Below are 14,177 nucleotides of genomic sequence, written 5' to 3' on the forward strand. Positions count from 1 at the left end.
CAAAGGTGTCTCTGAAGCCTCTTGGGGCTTCCAGCAACATGGGCACGTCCTGCCCCCAAAGCTGGTCCCAGGATGGCCACGTGGCAGACACGCTCAAGGCCCTCTGGCCTGGTCCCTGGGCAGGGCTGCCCCTGAGCCAGTCCCCCGACTCCTGCCCCAGCGGGAGGAGGGGGAGGTCGTTAGCCACAGAAAGCCCACCCCGACCGGGCGGCACAGGGCAGCGAAGGTCCCCCTGAGTCCCTGGCCCTGGCAGGTGTCCTGAGCCAGTGGGGGCCTTGCGGAGGGAAGGACGGGCACAAACCTCAGCATTCCTCAACTCCAAGTCCCAGAACGCAAGCAGGGCCTGGTCCTGGGGCCTCTGGCGGGCAGGGACATCTGTACCCAGAGTGGGACTAGGCTCTGTGGCCGTCACCGAGTCAGTGGGTCAGCGAAAGCTGGAAGGGACTTGGCTCCACCCAGCCCTCCTCCCCTCCCTCAGCTGAGGGTGATGACATCACTGCCTCGTCCCCACGGGGGTCTAGTCCCCCCCACCTGAGATCCCACGGACACAAAGCTCAGGCCCAGAGACTCAGGCAGGACCCGCTGGAGCCTCTGGAGACGGTGGCCTCACGCTCCTGGCCACCCTTCTGGAGAGCCCCTGGGGCGGGGGGTGGCCTCCCCTCTGGGTGGTGTCCCGGGCCTGGGGAGGTGGCCTGGACCCGCCCCGTGGTACGGCCTGGAAGCCCCGCAGGGGAGGGTGAGGGCTGGCCCTGGGCTCAGCGTGGTGGCCCCACTTGTGACGAGGGCAGGGCAGACGCCAGGGCACAGGGTCCCCCGGGGACGCAGCGCTGCCCCCGCATACTTGAATGTATATGCGTATTTATTGCTCACACGTGTTTGCCATGTTGTCAGTGGGTCCTTTCCAACCCAAGAGGTACACTTGGTTTTCTGTTTTTCCCAAAAAATAAAGTCTGCCAAGCGAGTGCCGACTGTCTCGGGATTAGACCAGCGTTTGGCGCTTCTGGGAGCCCCAGGGCTGCCCAGAGACCACTGGGGGAGGGGTCCCTCTGCATTTAGCAGGGAAAGGTGGGCAGAGGAGCCCACAGGGGTGAAGGCCCCCCACACGCCTCACCTCCTGGAGGACGGAGGGGGCAGGAGCCAGAGCAGGAGGCCCCAGAGCAGCCTCCCTCTGGGTCAGCCCTGTGGTCATCCACGCAGCCCCCAGCCCAGCCCAGAGGGCTCTGTCCCAGGAGCCTGGCCCCTCGGGGCTCCGGGTCCCACAGGTCCAGACACCATGAAACGGCTCAGAGCAGGGGGCAGCCCTGGGGCTCGTCCCAGGCGGGACCCCCAGAGGGCTCTGGGGACAGTCATGCCAGGCAGTTGGACACATGCCAGCCAGGCCACCCCACGCACAGCAGCAGCCAGCCATGCTCCCCTGGCGCCCTGCCTGGACCCCCGCCACCTCCCCACCTGCAGAGGGGGCTTGGGTAGAACAGTTCTGACTCCAGGGCCTAAAGCCCTGGGACCAAGTCTGGGCCACAGAGGCACCTCCGGGAGCCTTCGGTCCCCCAGGGCTTGAGCCAGGCTGCCTCAAGTCCACTTTAGGGATTTCCAGCCCTGGTCTGCTAAGGGTCCCCCCCCCCCGCACGGCTGGGTGGGAGAAGCAGTCGTGCAGGACGGAGCAGTACGCTGAGCGAGGACCGCCAGGCGGGGCAAAGGGCTGAGCTCGGCCCTGCAGGGCGGCAGGTGGGCTCGCTGCTGGGGAAGGCCCCGGCAGCCCACCTGCTTGTCTGAGTGTGGAGAGGTGGGCAGGGCAGGGCACAGAGGAATAGGCAAGGACCAGACCACGCTTGTGGGAGGAACAGGCCCATGACGTGACTCTCGTCAGTGAATCGGGTCCAGAGCCCCGGAGTCAGCAAGGCAGCGGGGCCAAGCCCAGCCCCGGCGGCGCCCAGGAAACCCCCAGCTGCCCCATGGCCGGGGCCGTCAACGGAGAAGCAGGCCCAGGTGTGCGGGGCTGGCTCAGCCCCAAGGATGACGGGTTTGCGCACACGGTGCAGGAGGCTCTGGGCGGCAGTAATACAGGGTTGCTTGCCGAGGGGAGGACAGGGGGTAATCGAGTCAGAGCTCATGCCGGGAACAATGCCACCGCCCCCAGCCTCCCACGGCCCAGCGTGAGCCGGTAATCACTAGCTGACACCTGTGGGGAGGGGCCACGTGTCAGCCAGGCTCTTCCCCGCAAGACTGGTGACTAATGCGGAAGGTCACACGGCCCGGAACACTTCTGGGAATAAACACGCTCCTGCGTTTGCTCGCTGTCATAAACACAGGAGCATCCTGAGGGTGCAAAGGAGGCTGGGAGACCAACCACTCATGCCCAGGAGGCATGGGGACACTGGCTACTGACCCAGGACAGGGCACTCAGCCCCGGCTCAAACGCTCTCCCGAGCCCCCGTGCTGGTCCTGCCGGCGGCCACAGTGCAGTCCGGCCAGACTGAGATCAGCGCTGGCTACGGTGAGGAAGCCAGTGCCGTGCAGGGGTGCCAGGAAAGCAGAGGCCCAGAGGAGCAAAGTGGCCTGCCCAAGGCCACACAGCCACAGCCTGGAGGGGTCTGACCCCACGTCCAGCCCCCTCGCACCTGGACGTGGCCCTGCTGTGGGCAAGGCGCGGCGACTCTGCAGCGGGAAAGGCTGAGGCCGGGGCGTGCGGCCGCGGAGCCCCACCCGGCAGTGCTGGGGGTTCCTGGCTGTCCTTCCGACTCCAGAAAAAGAAACGCCAGAGCCGCAGGCCCCAGCATCTGGAAGTGACGTCCGTTTATTGATACAAAACAGGCCACGTCCAGGGAGGCCCAGGGCCGAAACATCCTTCCGGAAGGCACAAGTCCCACAGCGCCAGCGAGCGTGGGAGTCAGCTGGGCTCCGCCTTGCCAGGGAGGCTGCGGTCCTCGTCCTCACCCCCTTCCGGAGCAGAAGTGGATGTGGGGGCCCCTGCAGCCTCCAAAACCAGTTCCAGGGCCCCCTCCGCAGCCACTCGGCGCACCTGCTCCCCTCTGGCCGCCAGGATCTCTTCGATGTTCCTGCGAGGCGGGCACACAGTCACTCGCCAGGCCCAGCGGCCCCTCCTGCACCCCGGTCCCTTGAGGGCACCCCGACACCAGGCCCTTGTGTGGCACCTGGCCAGGCCTGTGCACCCTCACCCACCCCCGGGGCTCTGTCGGCCACTCCAGGAACCGAGGATCATGAGGTTCTCCTCTCAGCTGCGGTGGGGCAGTCCACCGAGGGCGCCTCAGCCCCGGCTCCTCACTCTGCGACCACTGCGCAGCAGACCCCGCACCCCACACGTCAGAGGGGAGGAGCTCCGCACAGCCCAGGTGTGGCGGGAGGACGGCTGGAGGCCAGAGGGCACCTCCGAACACCTTCGCACCTTCCGTGCTGACTCCACGGACCTTCTGCTGCGGGTCCTGCCCGGGGCCTCCCGGCCGGCTCCTGACCCCACCTCCAGTGCCCTCCCCGAAAGGCGGCAGCGACCCTCAGGGCCAGGGTCAGTCCACACCGCCTGCCACACCCCCACGCCCCACCGTGGGGCAACCACCCCGAGAACGCAAAGCACAGGGAGGCCGTGGGTGGGTGCGAGCGGCAGTCAGGCAGTGTGCACCGTGGCTGGCCAGGGCGCCCGCCTCTGCGGTTCACCTGAAACCCAGACCTAACCGTCCCGTGTTGATGAGGAAGTTGGGTTGCCCAGGTGAACCTGTGAACCGCCACGCCGGGGGGCACGCACAATGCCCCGGGGAGGCCAGGTGCCCTGCGGGGGCTCCCGACCCAGTCCCCACAGCCCGCGACGGGCGCAGGCCTCACCTCTTCCCGTCCAGGTCGGAGAACCAGCCCAGGTTGTCGGCGATGATGTGATGGCTCCGGCAGCCGGGGCAGGTCACGATGACCACGCCCTGGTGATAGGCCAGCTTGGAGATGCGCTTGGAGGACCGAGCCCCGCACACCTGGCCGGGCGGAGAGCCGCTGAGGACCCGAGCCCGCCCGGTGTGAGGCCTAGCCCCGCCCACGCGATCGCCCCGCCCCGTCCGTGGCCCGCCCCGCCCCTGGAAGCTAGCCCCACCCCTTCCCGTGGTCCACCCCGCCCCCTAGAGACTAGCTTCACCCACCCCTCGCCGTGGCTCCGCCTCCTGGAGACTAGTTCCACCCACCCCTTGCCGTGGCTCCGCCCCCTGGAGACTAGTTCCACCCACCCCTTGCCGTGGCTCCGCCCCCTGGAGACTAGTTCCACCCACCCCGTGCCGTGGCCCCGCCTCCGGAAGCTAGTTCCACCCCTTCCCGTGGCCCGCCCCGCCCCCTGGGAACTAGCTCCACCCCTTCTCGTGGCCCGCCCCGCCCCCGCCCGGAAGGCCCGCTGGGGCCGCTTCTCCACGCCGCGCCCGGTGCGAGCCCGGCCGCGCCCCGCCGCGCGCCCACCTTACAGGTGTAGACGAGCTGGTAGTGCGCCGCCTCCACGCGCCCCGGCCCCAGCTCGGAGCTCGAGTGCCGCCACCCCCAGCCCCAGGCTCGCCGCCTCCTCGTGGCCTCCGGCCGGGCACCGCGGCCCCACAGCTGCCGCGCGTCGGGTCCTCGGGGCCGCACATGGCTCAGCAGCCTCAGCGTCGCTCGCAGCATCCCGCCCGCCGGCCGCGGCCGCCCGGCTCCGCCCCCTTCCCCGCCCCCCACGGCTGAAGCCGCGCCCGCCATCTTGGAAGCTGGCCCCGTGAGCGGAAGTGGCCCTTGGCTTCCGTCCGCCGGGACGGGAGCGCTGCGCTCTGCTGCCCCCTGGCGGGGCCGTGCGCTCGCGCGCGGGCCTCGCAGCGCCGCCGTGCTGGGGCTTCCGCACGCCCCGCCCCGCCGCCCGGGGTCCCGCGGGCGCGAAGCGGACAGGGACTGTTCCTTTTTGTTGTTTATTGCTCAGCCTCGTTCCCGCCGCTTCCACAGCGCGAGCGCGTCGGGCAGCAAGAACCGCCGCGGGGGTTTCGCCGGCGGGGCCCAGCCCGCGCCCTCGGGCGGGCGCAGCCCGCGGCGCAGCCCCGGGCTCCCGTCGGCCGCGGCCCCCACGCCCGCTAGCAGCCCTCGGCGTCGGTGTTGTCGCTGCCCGAGCTGTTCCCGCGGTCCGCCTCGCCCTGTCTGCAGCTGTTCTTCATCTTCCTGAGGGCGCGCTTCCTGCGGGGACCGAGGTGTCCAGACGCGCCCGCCAGGCCGGCCCCGCCCCCGCCCTGCCCGCCCGGCCGTCGCACTCACCTGCGGTAGTTCTCGAAACTCTCCTTGAGGCGCCGCCGCTCCTTCTCCGGGGGCTCCCCGCTGGTCAGGCCTGTGTCCTGGAGAGGGGGAGGCTCAGGCTCCAGCCGGACGCCCTGCGCACACCCTCCACCAGGCCCTGGGCTGCGAACTGCAGGGCAGACTGGGGCCCAGACGGCCTGAGCTCAGAGAGGAGGCAGGCTGGTCACCTGGGGACCTGCCCGTACCCCTGAAGCCAGCCAGTGTCTGTGTCCTGCCTTCCAGATAACAAGGCAGAGGCCCAGGACACGCAGCCAGTGGGCTAGGCCTGGACTCCCAGCGGGTGTTCCTTCTACTACAAAGCCAGAGGCTGCCCCTTTGCTGTCAGGACTTCCGAGTTAACCCACGAAGGTCAATGCTGACCTGCTGCAAAGGCCCCCAAGGACCACAAACAGCCATCGTCCAGGGCCGCCCCACCCGGCACGTCCACTCCCAAGCCCACCCAAGCCTGTTGCTCTGTGGGCAAGGGGAGGGTGGTCCCCTTCTTGTTCCAAACACCCTACCCCAAGTGCCCAAAGGCAGAGGCATGTGGTCACCTAGCCGTCCAGGGGCCATGGGGGCGGGCCCAGCTGCTGAGCACTCACACTGAGGCCAGGAGACCTCAGCTTAGGGGACCCCAGGCAGCCTTACGTTGGGTGTCAGTGAAAGGTGTTCCTTCTGCGGGGCCGCAGAGGGCTGCTCCGGGTGCTCCCCGTCAGCCAGGCCTGGAAAGGACAGTTGTGCCCGTGGGTCCTGCCCGCTCTGCAGACTGCGCTCAGCATGGCGCCCCCCCCCACCCCCGCCAATGCTGGACACGACCTGGGGCCAGTCTCCAGGGTCCTGTGGGAACCTCCCAGGGATCCAGCGAAGACTTCGCATTTTACAGACCAGGAGACAGGCTGAGGCCTTCTCCTCACTCCCGGGGTGAGGGGGGGCCTCGAGGCAGGTGCTCCTGCCAGCCCTGTCTGCTCCTCCAGACTGGCTGCCCCCAACCACTGAGGACAGGTGGGCAGGAAGTGGCCCATGGGAGAGTTTGCCCACTTAAGCCCAGGCCTGACCAGGCCCCAGCCCCTTGGCAGCGTCTACAGGCGGAGCAGCTCTTGGGGAGTAGGTTGGAGGCGGCCACAGGGGAGGTGGAGGCCGGGCACTGCAGCAGGTCGGGGCAGGAGGGTCTGAGGCTGGACCCCGTCAGAATCTGCCAGGGCCTGGGCAGACCAGGGCTTGGGCCCCTGGGCAGAAGGTGCACAGGTGGCCAGGCAGGACCTTGCACATCCAGTCTCAGGTGGCACCGTGGGGAGAGGCCGGGCCCAGGCTGTGCTGGCCAAGTGGCAGCCCCTCCTTGGAGCTGACACCCTGCCCTACTCGCTCCTGCCCCACCAGTGCCCGCAGGAGCTGCCTGAGCCGGGGACTCCCGCCCCCTCTCTGCGCCACATGGGGCTGGCGGCCTCAAGCGCACGTCTGTTGGGCTGCAAGGCCCCCACTTCTCCATCTGCGGCCCCTTCTTCCCCTTCTGCTCGGCTTAGAGGTTGGGGTCAGGCCTGACGCTGAGGAAGTCTGTCTGACTTCCCACGAAACCTCTCCCCTCCACCCGGTCAGAACTGCCAGCTCTTGGGGACGGCCGCAGCTGCTGCTCCTCCCCGGCCCCACCAGTCCCCTTCTGGGTGGGCAGAGGGGTCCTGCCCACCTGCTGAAGCCCCTGTGCCCCAGGACACAGCAGGCCCTCAGCCACCCCTGCACTCCACCCATCCCTCGGGCCACGGGTGTCCCCCCTTTCTAGCCCCAGAACCTGGGGATCAGCTTATGTCCCCTCCCCCCCCCCAGGAAGCAGGGTGGGCGGGGCCTGCTCACCTCCACACCATCCCCAGGGGACCCCACGCCCACTATGCTGGGATGTGTCCTCCTGGCCCTGGGTTCCAGTCAGGCTCTCTAGTTTGCTTCTGGGTGGCCTTGACCAGAGTACTTATCCCCCTCCGAGCCTCGGTTTCCCCATACATAAAGTAGGGGCTGGAAGACTGGGGCAGGAAGTGATTGGCTGTGGCTCAGGCTGACCAGGGGGGTCTCAGCCCTAGCACATGCAGGCGCACGGCCCTCACCTTTGTCCGAGAGGCGGGCGTCCTCCTCCAGGTCCTGGGGGAGCGAGAGCTTCCGGGGAGAGGCAGGTAGTCCAGTTAGGCCGCTCTGGAGCCACTGCCCTCCCGCTGCTCCTGCCCCTCAGCTGGGTACAGCCACCGCTGCCACCCCTGCAGAGCTTCCCAGGCACTCCGCTGCCCGGCCAGGCTGACGGAGGCCCCGGCATTCCTGGGGCCACACTCACCTCCTGGGAGTTCCGGGGCGAGCCATCCTCCAGGTCAGAGCTCTGTTGCCATGGCAAATGGGGGGGGGTGTCAGCTGTCCGGGGGGGGGCACTAGCCGGCCCAGGCATGGGGTGGGCAGGGGTTCCTGGGGACACCCCTCCCACCCACACCCAGAGCCGCCTGGTGGCCACTGCCACAGACAGTCCCACGTCCTGCTCAGGCCTGGGACTAGTTGCACCCCTCACCCCACCTCGAGGAGGGGGCTCAGTGGGGCTGAGCTGACCTTACAGAGGTTCCGGGGCTCAGAAAGGGCCACGGAAGGCCAAGGCCACCAACCGGGAAGCAGCCGTCCTGAGGCTCCCCGGCCCCCTGCACCCTGCGCCTGGTGCCCCCCCCCCCTCCGTTTCCAGGCTCCCTTCCGGCCCGGCCACCCCGGAGGCCCACCAGGACGAGCGTCTCCAGCTGCTGCCGCTTGAGCCGGCCCTCGGTGGCCAGCAGCTGCGCCTCGCGCTGGAACAGCTGCAGCTGCAGCTCGTCCGCCTTCTCGCACAGCTCGCGGACCCGCTTGCGCAGCTCGTCCTTCTCCTGCAGGCTCCGGGCGTACTGCGTGTGCAGCTCCTCCCGCATGGCCATGGCCTGCGGGGACGGCCCAGGGCAGGCCCTCAGGGGGGTCCCCACGGAGCTTCCTCCCCCTGCAGCCCGCTGCTCCCAGCACCCCGGCGCCCAGCGAGGGCCCCCGCTGAACACCAAGCCAGAGCCGCCACGGAGGCGCCGGGCCCAAGGGGACCAGGCAGCACCGGCCTCTTCCTCTTTGTTCTCCGTGGATTGTAAAAGTAACGGAGGATGCTGAGGGCACCAGTGGGTGCCTACATGTGCAAGGAAAACAGAAGTCTCCACATTCAGCACCAAAACGGCCCTGCTGCCCTGGGTGGTCTCCGGTCTACACCGCAGGTGGACTCGGCACACCTGTAGGCTCCTCTGCACGTAAGCGTGCATTTTACGAATTTTGGCTGTAGCTTGATATCGAGGATGTGATGGCTCCCGGCTGTGTGAGATTCTTGCAAACATGCACAGCGCGCTTCTGTGCCCGCCCCCGCAGGGACGCTGAGGGTGCAAACGGCTGGCCACCAGACCACAAGGACACGGCAAGTAGCCCAGAGGCCACCAGGGCCCCCATGGCTGTCGGCCCCAGATGGCCAGATGTCGGTCATCACTGGCCGCTCCCCTAACTTTTGCCCCCACTTCCGACTTGGGACCAGCCAGTAAAGGCCAAACATGCCCCTGCCCGACCCCGCTGGACACCGGCCAGAAGCCCCTCCCCTGCCCGCCTGGGGCCTCCAGCAAGGCCAAGGCCCTGGCTTCTCTCCTGGCGGGGAGGGGTCTGTGTTTCAGGCTGCTGGTACCTGGGGCCCAATTCCCAGCATCTCGCGGAAGCGCCCAGCAGCGCCGGCTGTGTTGGTTAGAAACCAGCTCAGGACGCTACTTGGGAAGGAAACGCCGAAGCAGACACAGCCCATTGTGTTCACAAGAATGCCCCCAGATGCCACGGATGCCGAGGGGCCCAGTTTTTTTTAGAGATACAAATTCTACTTGCAAAATGAGACAGATGGAAAGCTCCCATTTTTCTGAACCAAACCCCAAAACTATATGCCCATGGGGGACACAGGGGGCTGGAATGGGGGTCCCAGGGTGGACGTGGTTTCCCCAGAGAGCAGGCAGGGTGGGGCAGGGGAGGTTAACTTCGTTATTGCCTGCGTGAGAATGATCACGCGTTACTTCTGTCGTTTGAAAACAACTGGACAACAGCCCCAGAGAGGCTCCTGCGCGGGGGCGCCCCGGCCCTCCCTCCGCCACGGCGAGGCCCACCTGGTCCCGCTCGATGGCCACCTCCTCCATCTGCTGCAGGATGGCCTCGATGCGCTCCTTGTACATCTTGGAGTCCTTGCGCAGGGCCAGGCACTGCAGCTCGAACATCTCCTTCTCCTCCATGCACTGCCGGGGACGGCGGCTCAGCCCCCTGCGCCCAGCCAAGGCCCCCGGGGTGTGCCCAGGGCGGGATCCCGGGGACACTGGTACCCAGGGCGGCTGCAGGAGCCCCGTGCGTCCCGCCCACGGCACCACGGCTGGGCCTCCCCACGGGGGACGCGGCCAGGAGCGGGCACCAGGGGGTGGGTGAAGTGGAGACGCGGAGCCCAGGCCCCGGCACCGCCCGCCTGCAGGGCACGGAGCGGACACGCAGCCACCCCGCCCGGCTGGGCCCCGTGCGGCGCAGCGTCCCCCTGCCCTGCCCGCCTACCCGGACGCGCAGGGCCTCGCCCTGGCGGAGGTCCTTGCGCAGGGAGAAGATGGTGCTGGCCTGCTCCTGCTGGTCGCGCAGCGCCTGCCGCCAGTCCTCCTCCAGCACCTGGATGTAGGGGCTGCCCCTGCCCAGCTTCCCCTCCTGCGGGGCAGACGGCCGCTGTAGTGCCGGGCATGCCCCCCACGCGCCCGGCCCGGCCCGCCCGCGGCCCTCGGCCCCACCTGGACGGAGGCCTCCAGGCTCTGCAGCCGGGCCTGCAGCTGGGCCTTCTCCTGCTGCAGCTCCCAGAGCAGCTCCTGGCTGGGCCGCTGCTCCATGGCGTGCCGGAGCTTCAGCGTGTGCTTGCGCTCCACCGTGCAGTCCTCCTCCGCCTTCATGAGGCTGTGCTTGAGCCGGTCGACCTGTGCACGGGCCGTGAGCCGGCCGGCCCCCGCCCCCGCCCGCAGCCCCCCAGCCCAGCCAGGCGAGCGAGCGGGGCGCCCCCCGCGTCCCCCACCCCCCTGTCCCCCAGAGAAGCGCCTCATCACCTCGAGCTGCAGGTCGCGGTTCCGCATGAGCGCGGCGCCCTTCTCCTCGCTCTGGCGGGCCAGGCGCATGGCCAGGTCGTAGTTCTCGTCCTTGCAGCGCTTGAGCTCGCGGCCGCCCGCCTCGCACTCCTCCCTGAGCCGCTGCACGCGCTCCTGGTGCTTGCGCAGCAGCCCGTCCTTCAGGCGCAGCTCCTCGATGAAGTCGTCCTTGGAGCGCAGCAGCACCGTCAGGTCCTGCACCTTCTTCTGCAGCTTCATCACCTCCGTCATCAGCAGCTGCGTCAGGCCCGACTCCCCGGACGCATCTGCGCGAGGCCGGCGTCAGGCGACGGCCCCCGCGGCTCCCGCCCGGCCTCGGAGAGACCAGCAGCACCCGAGGCTCCTGGGGACGCCGGCCAGGTCGAGGGGACACGCCGGGACCCCGAGGACAGAAGCTGGCCCCGAAGAGGCCCTTCTCCCCGGGCGCCCCGGCTGCCTAGTGCCGGGGAAGGGACCCAGGTTCTGCATGGGGCGGCCGGCACCAGGCTGCCCCCTTTGTCTCACGTGATGCTGGGCCTTAACCAAAGACGGGGCGAGCCGGGCGCGGCGGCTCACGCCTGTAATCCTAGCTCTCTGGGAGGCCGAGGCGGGTGGATTGCTCGAGGTCAGGAGTTCAAAACCAGCCTGAGCAAGAGCGAGACCCCGTCTCTACTATAAATAGAAACAAATTAATTGGCCACCTGATATATATATATATATATATATATATAAAATTAGCCGGGCATGGTGGCGCATGCCTGTAGTCCCAGCTACTCGGGAGGCTGAGGCAGCAGGATTGCTTGAGCACAACAGTTTGAGGTTGCTGTGAGCCAGGCTGATGCCATGGCACTCACTCTAGCCTGGGCAACAAAGCAAGACTCTGTCTCAAAACAAAAACAAAAACAAAAAAAGATGGGACGAGATTCCCCGCCCGCCGGGAGAGCATCCTTTGGCTGCTGGACCCGCGGGACGGGCTCCTCGGCAGCAGGGCTGTGGCCGCGGCAGGGCTGTGGGGGCCACATCCTCATCTGGGTGAGCATCGGGGCCACCAGGGGGTTCCCGCCCCTGCTGCTGCCCTTCCTGGGGCCCCTGGGACCCCCGCCTGGCGGGGAGCTCTGACCGCGATAGCAGAGGCGTGACCAGGGGATCGCCCCCCCACCGCAGCCCACGCCCTGTTCTCCACCCCCACGTGGGGGTGGGCAGCGGAGTGGGCGGGCCTCACCGATGATCATGGAGAAGACGCGGGAGGGCTCCTTGCCCGTGACCTTCTTGTACAGCTGCGGGTAGTACAGCTCCAGGCTCTCCAGGAAGGCCACGTAGCCCTTGTGGCCCGTGCGCTGCAGGGTGTCCAGGAGCACACCTGCGGGCCCAGGCCGGGCCGGGACTGGTGGGCGTGCTCCGGGCAGAGGGCAGCCGGGCTGGGGGGTCCCGCCTCCCACCCCTGGTGTGGTGGGGCCCCGGTGAGGCGGGGGCTGCCCCACCCTCCTCTGCGCAGCAGCTGCTGACAGCAGGGGGCTGGGGGTGGGGGGCTCCCCCTGAGGGTTGGGCTCACGGGGGCCGGGACAAAGCTGGCAGGGCCCCCTGGCTGGGTTGGGGGCGGCGGGTGGCCTGCCGCGGCACCGACCTGCCTTCCGCTTGCGGGTGACCAGGCTGGGGTCGCTGAGCACCTGCTCCTCGTCGTCGGGGTTCAGCACCTTGCACTGCCGCAGGTAGGGCGTGATGCGCGAGGGGTCGATGACCGAGGTGAGCGTCACCCGGAAGCCCTCCAGGGCCGTCCAGCACTCGTCGTCGTTCTCGTAGTCCGACATGGCCTCGCGGGGGCGGCTGGGGTGGGGAGGGCAGCTGAGGGTCTCCGCCTCCCGTTCCCGCCCGACCCTGCAAAGTGCCCTGAGCCTGCAGGGGCGGCCGCTTCCCGCCCTCGCAGGGGATGCAGCTGTTTGCACCCGGGGGCTGCCCTGCCTGGCGCCACGCCCTTGCGCGGCCCTGGGGAGGTGGGTCCAGCCTCTGGCCGGCCAGGGGCCGGTAACCCTCCCGGATTCGCGATGGCCGGCCCCAGGGAGCGTCCGTGTGTGCGGGACTTCCTCATCGCTCAGCGCCACTCACCGCCCAGGCCCGCGCCCTGCTTCCCTCGGCGGCGGTGGTGGCGGTGGCCCTTGGCGGCTGCTTGTCACCGTGCCGGCCTGGAAGAGTGACGGAGGCCTGCCCACAGGAGTGGGTGTGTCACCCCTGCCAGGCACGGGGGCCGGGGAGGGGCTGGCGATGTGGCCCACGGCTGCAGGGGGGTCCCGGGGTGCTGGGCACCAGTGGCTTCCCGCGCTCTTCACCCCAGAGGAAGCCCAGCCCCCAGCCACACCTCGAGGTGGTCAGGCCAGCTCTCTCGGAGCCCCCCAGCTGTCCCCTTCCCCAGCTGGAAGGTGCCCTCCCTGGACTGGGCCAAGGCTGGGCGTAGCCGGCAGGACACAGCCCCTCCGATGCCTCCAGCCCCCGGGACACGCTGGGGTCCAGCCCCCGGGGGCTAGATCACGGCTCCTGGAGACATGGGCTGCGGCTGGCTTGGTCTTCGGAGAAATTTCTCAACTTCCTGCTGTGCTGTCATCCACGCAGCCCGGTGACAGGAGGGACTGCCTACCAACCCCGTGGCTCCCCAGGACACGGGCCCACTGCTGCCTTTCTGGCCCCAAATCTGCTCGAGCCACACCTGACTCCCACTGCTGGTGCCACGGAAAGGAGCTGGTGTTCACAGGGGCTGTGACGGGCAGCACAGTGGAGCCCGCCTGGCCGGCCGTCACAAACGGAGTGCTGCTCTGGGCTATTTGCTCCAGGTCCCCAAAAAATAGCCGCCCCTGGTCTTCCCAGCTGACCGACCTACCTCAGGGTCCTCCAGGGCCACCTGCGCCGCAGGCACCAGACGCGCAGTAGCCAGCAGCGCCCGCTGGGAGACAGGCAGCTGGAGGAGGGAGGAGCCGGGGCACGAGGCGGCCCGTGCACTTCCTGGCGGTCTGGCTGCCCGGCCTCCCCAGGGGCCAGTGCCGGTGGCCTGCCTTCCGATCCACCCAGCCAGGGCGGCCCCAGGAGGTGGGGCCAGGGAAGTGGAAGTCCTCCGCCCTCCAGAGGAAAGCTGCTAGGAGCCCTGTTGGTGGCCAGGGGTCCTGGGTCCTGGGGCCGCCCTGGGGGCCTGGCCCCGGCACCCGGCAGGTGGAAGGGAGAGCAGAGGCCTCCTGTGGGCTGGAGGAGGCCGGACACAGGCTTCTGGGGGCTCCTCCAGCGGGGGTGCTCTGTGCCTGACGCCTGCACCCTTGCCAGCCGTCTTGGGGACGGTAGTGTGGCCTTGGGGCTGGCTGGCTGCGGCAGACCCATGGGGCGCGGCAGGGGAGAGCTCACCCAAGCCCGGCTCACACCCACACGACAGGGCCAGCACATGCTTGGGTCACACAAGGGCCAGCAGCCCAACTCACGGCGTCCTGGGGGGCAGGCGGGCCCAGGCTTCAGGGCCGTGGGCACCAGTTAGCATGCCGTGTCCCTCCCAGACGGGAGCAAGAAATGTCCAGAAGTGTAGTCCCTGACACCCTCCACGGCATCCTCCCCTCTGTGCACCTCCCTCTCTACCAGGCCCCACTGTGCGGACTGGGAGGCCACTTCGGGGACCCCGAGCCAGCTTCAGAAGGGCTGTCGGTGGCAGGGCATGTTCGTGGACAACAGCTGCAGAGTCCTCTGTGGACTGCAGGCTCTGGTACAGCCAGACCCTCATCTTCAACGCAGTCTGGGAACCCC

At 68.7% G+C, this 14,177-nt stretch overlaps 2 protein-coding genes across 3 annotated transcripts; both read right to left on the bottom strand.

The window, feature by feature from the left end:
- Positions 1 to 2,778: 2,778 nt before the first annotated feature.
- Positions 2,779 to 4,671, bottom strand: DNLZ (DNL-type zinc finger). The gene is made up of 3 exons (XM_012782065.2): positions 4,444 to 4,671; positions 3,835 to 3,974; positions 2,779 to 3,056 (listed from the first exon to the last, which is right to left on the bottom strand). Exons 1-3 carry the CDS (start codon positions 4,639 to 4,641, stop codon positions 2,888 to 2,890), a joined length of 507 nt encoding a protein of 168 aa, XP_012637519.2. The 5' UTR covers positions 4,642 to 4,671; the 3' UTR covers positions 2,779 to 2,887.
- Positions 4,672 to 4,902: 231 nt separating this feature from the next.
- Positions 4,903 to 13,355, bottom strand: CARD9 (caspase recruitment domain family member 9). 2 transcript variants are annotated; one of them, XM_012782058.3, is made up of 13 exons: positions 13,276 to 13,355; positions 12,031 to 12,230; positions 11,629 to 11,766; positions 10,389 to 10,693; positions 10,083 to 10,262; positions 9,859 to 10,002; positions 9,429 to 9,554; positions 8,007 to 8,198; positions 7,583 to 7,624; positions 7,362 to 7,410; positions 5,920 to 5,993; positions 5,254 to 5,330; positions 4,903 to 5,175 (listed from the first exon to the last, which is right to left on the bottom strand). In XM_012782058.3, the coding sequence occupies exons 2-13, from the start codon at positions 12,212 to 12,214 to the stop codon at positions 5,076 to 5,078; spliced, it is 1,611 nt and encodes a 536-aa protein (XP_012637512.2). In that variant the 5' UTR covers positions 12,215 to 12,230; positions 13,276 to 13,355; the 3' UTR covers positions 4,903 to 5,075. The 2 variants fall into 2 exon arrangements, with proteins under 2 accessions (XP_012637512.2, XP_012637510.2); XM_012782056.3 differs by lacking the exon at positions 13,276 to 13,355 and adding an exon at positions 12,510 to 12,601.
- Positions 13,356 to 14,177: the final 822 nt, after the last annotated feature.

Source organism: Microcebus murinus, chromosome 12 (assembly GCF_040939455.1).
Source record: "Microcebus murinus isolate Inina chromosome 12, M.murinus_Inina_mat1.0, whole genome shotgun sequence".
Lineage (NCBI taxonomy): Eukaryota > Metazoa > Chordata > Mammalia > Primates > Cheirogaleidae > Microcebus > Microcebus murinus.

Excerpts from the sequence above, each read along its gene's own strand:
- DNLZ (XM_012782065.2), bottom strand. The coding sequence starts at position 4,641 with ATGCTGCGAGCGACGCTGAGGCTGCTGAGCCATGTGCGGCCCCGAGGA. Across the intron at positions 3,975-4,443 it reads AGCTCGTCTACACCTGTAAG|GTGTGCGGGGCTCGGTCCTC; the intron begins GTGGGCGCGCGG and ends CCGCCCGGCCAG. Across the intron at positions 3,057-3,834 it reads TCCGACCTGGACGGGAAGAG|GAACATCGAAGAGATCCTGG; the intron begins GTGAGGCCTGCG and ends CCCGCCTCGCAG.
- CARD9 (XM_012782058.3), bottom strand. The coding sequence starts at position 12,214 with ATGTCGGACTACGAGAACGACGACGAGTGCTGGACGGCCCTGGAGGGC. Across the intron at positions 7,411-7,582 it reads CGCCCCGGAACTCCCAGGAG|CTCTCGCTCCCCCAGGACCT; the intron begins GTGAGTGTGGCC and ends TCTCCCCGGAAG. Across the intron at positions 5,994-7,361 it reads CGCCCGCCTCTCGGACAAAG|GCCTGGCTGACGGGGAGCAC; the intron begins GTGAGGGCCGTG and ends TGTCCTTTCCAG.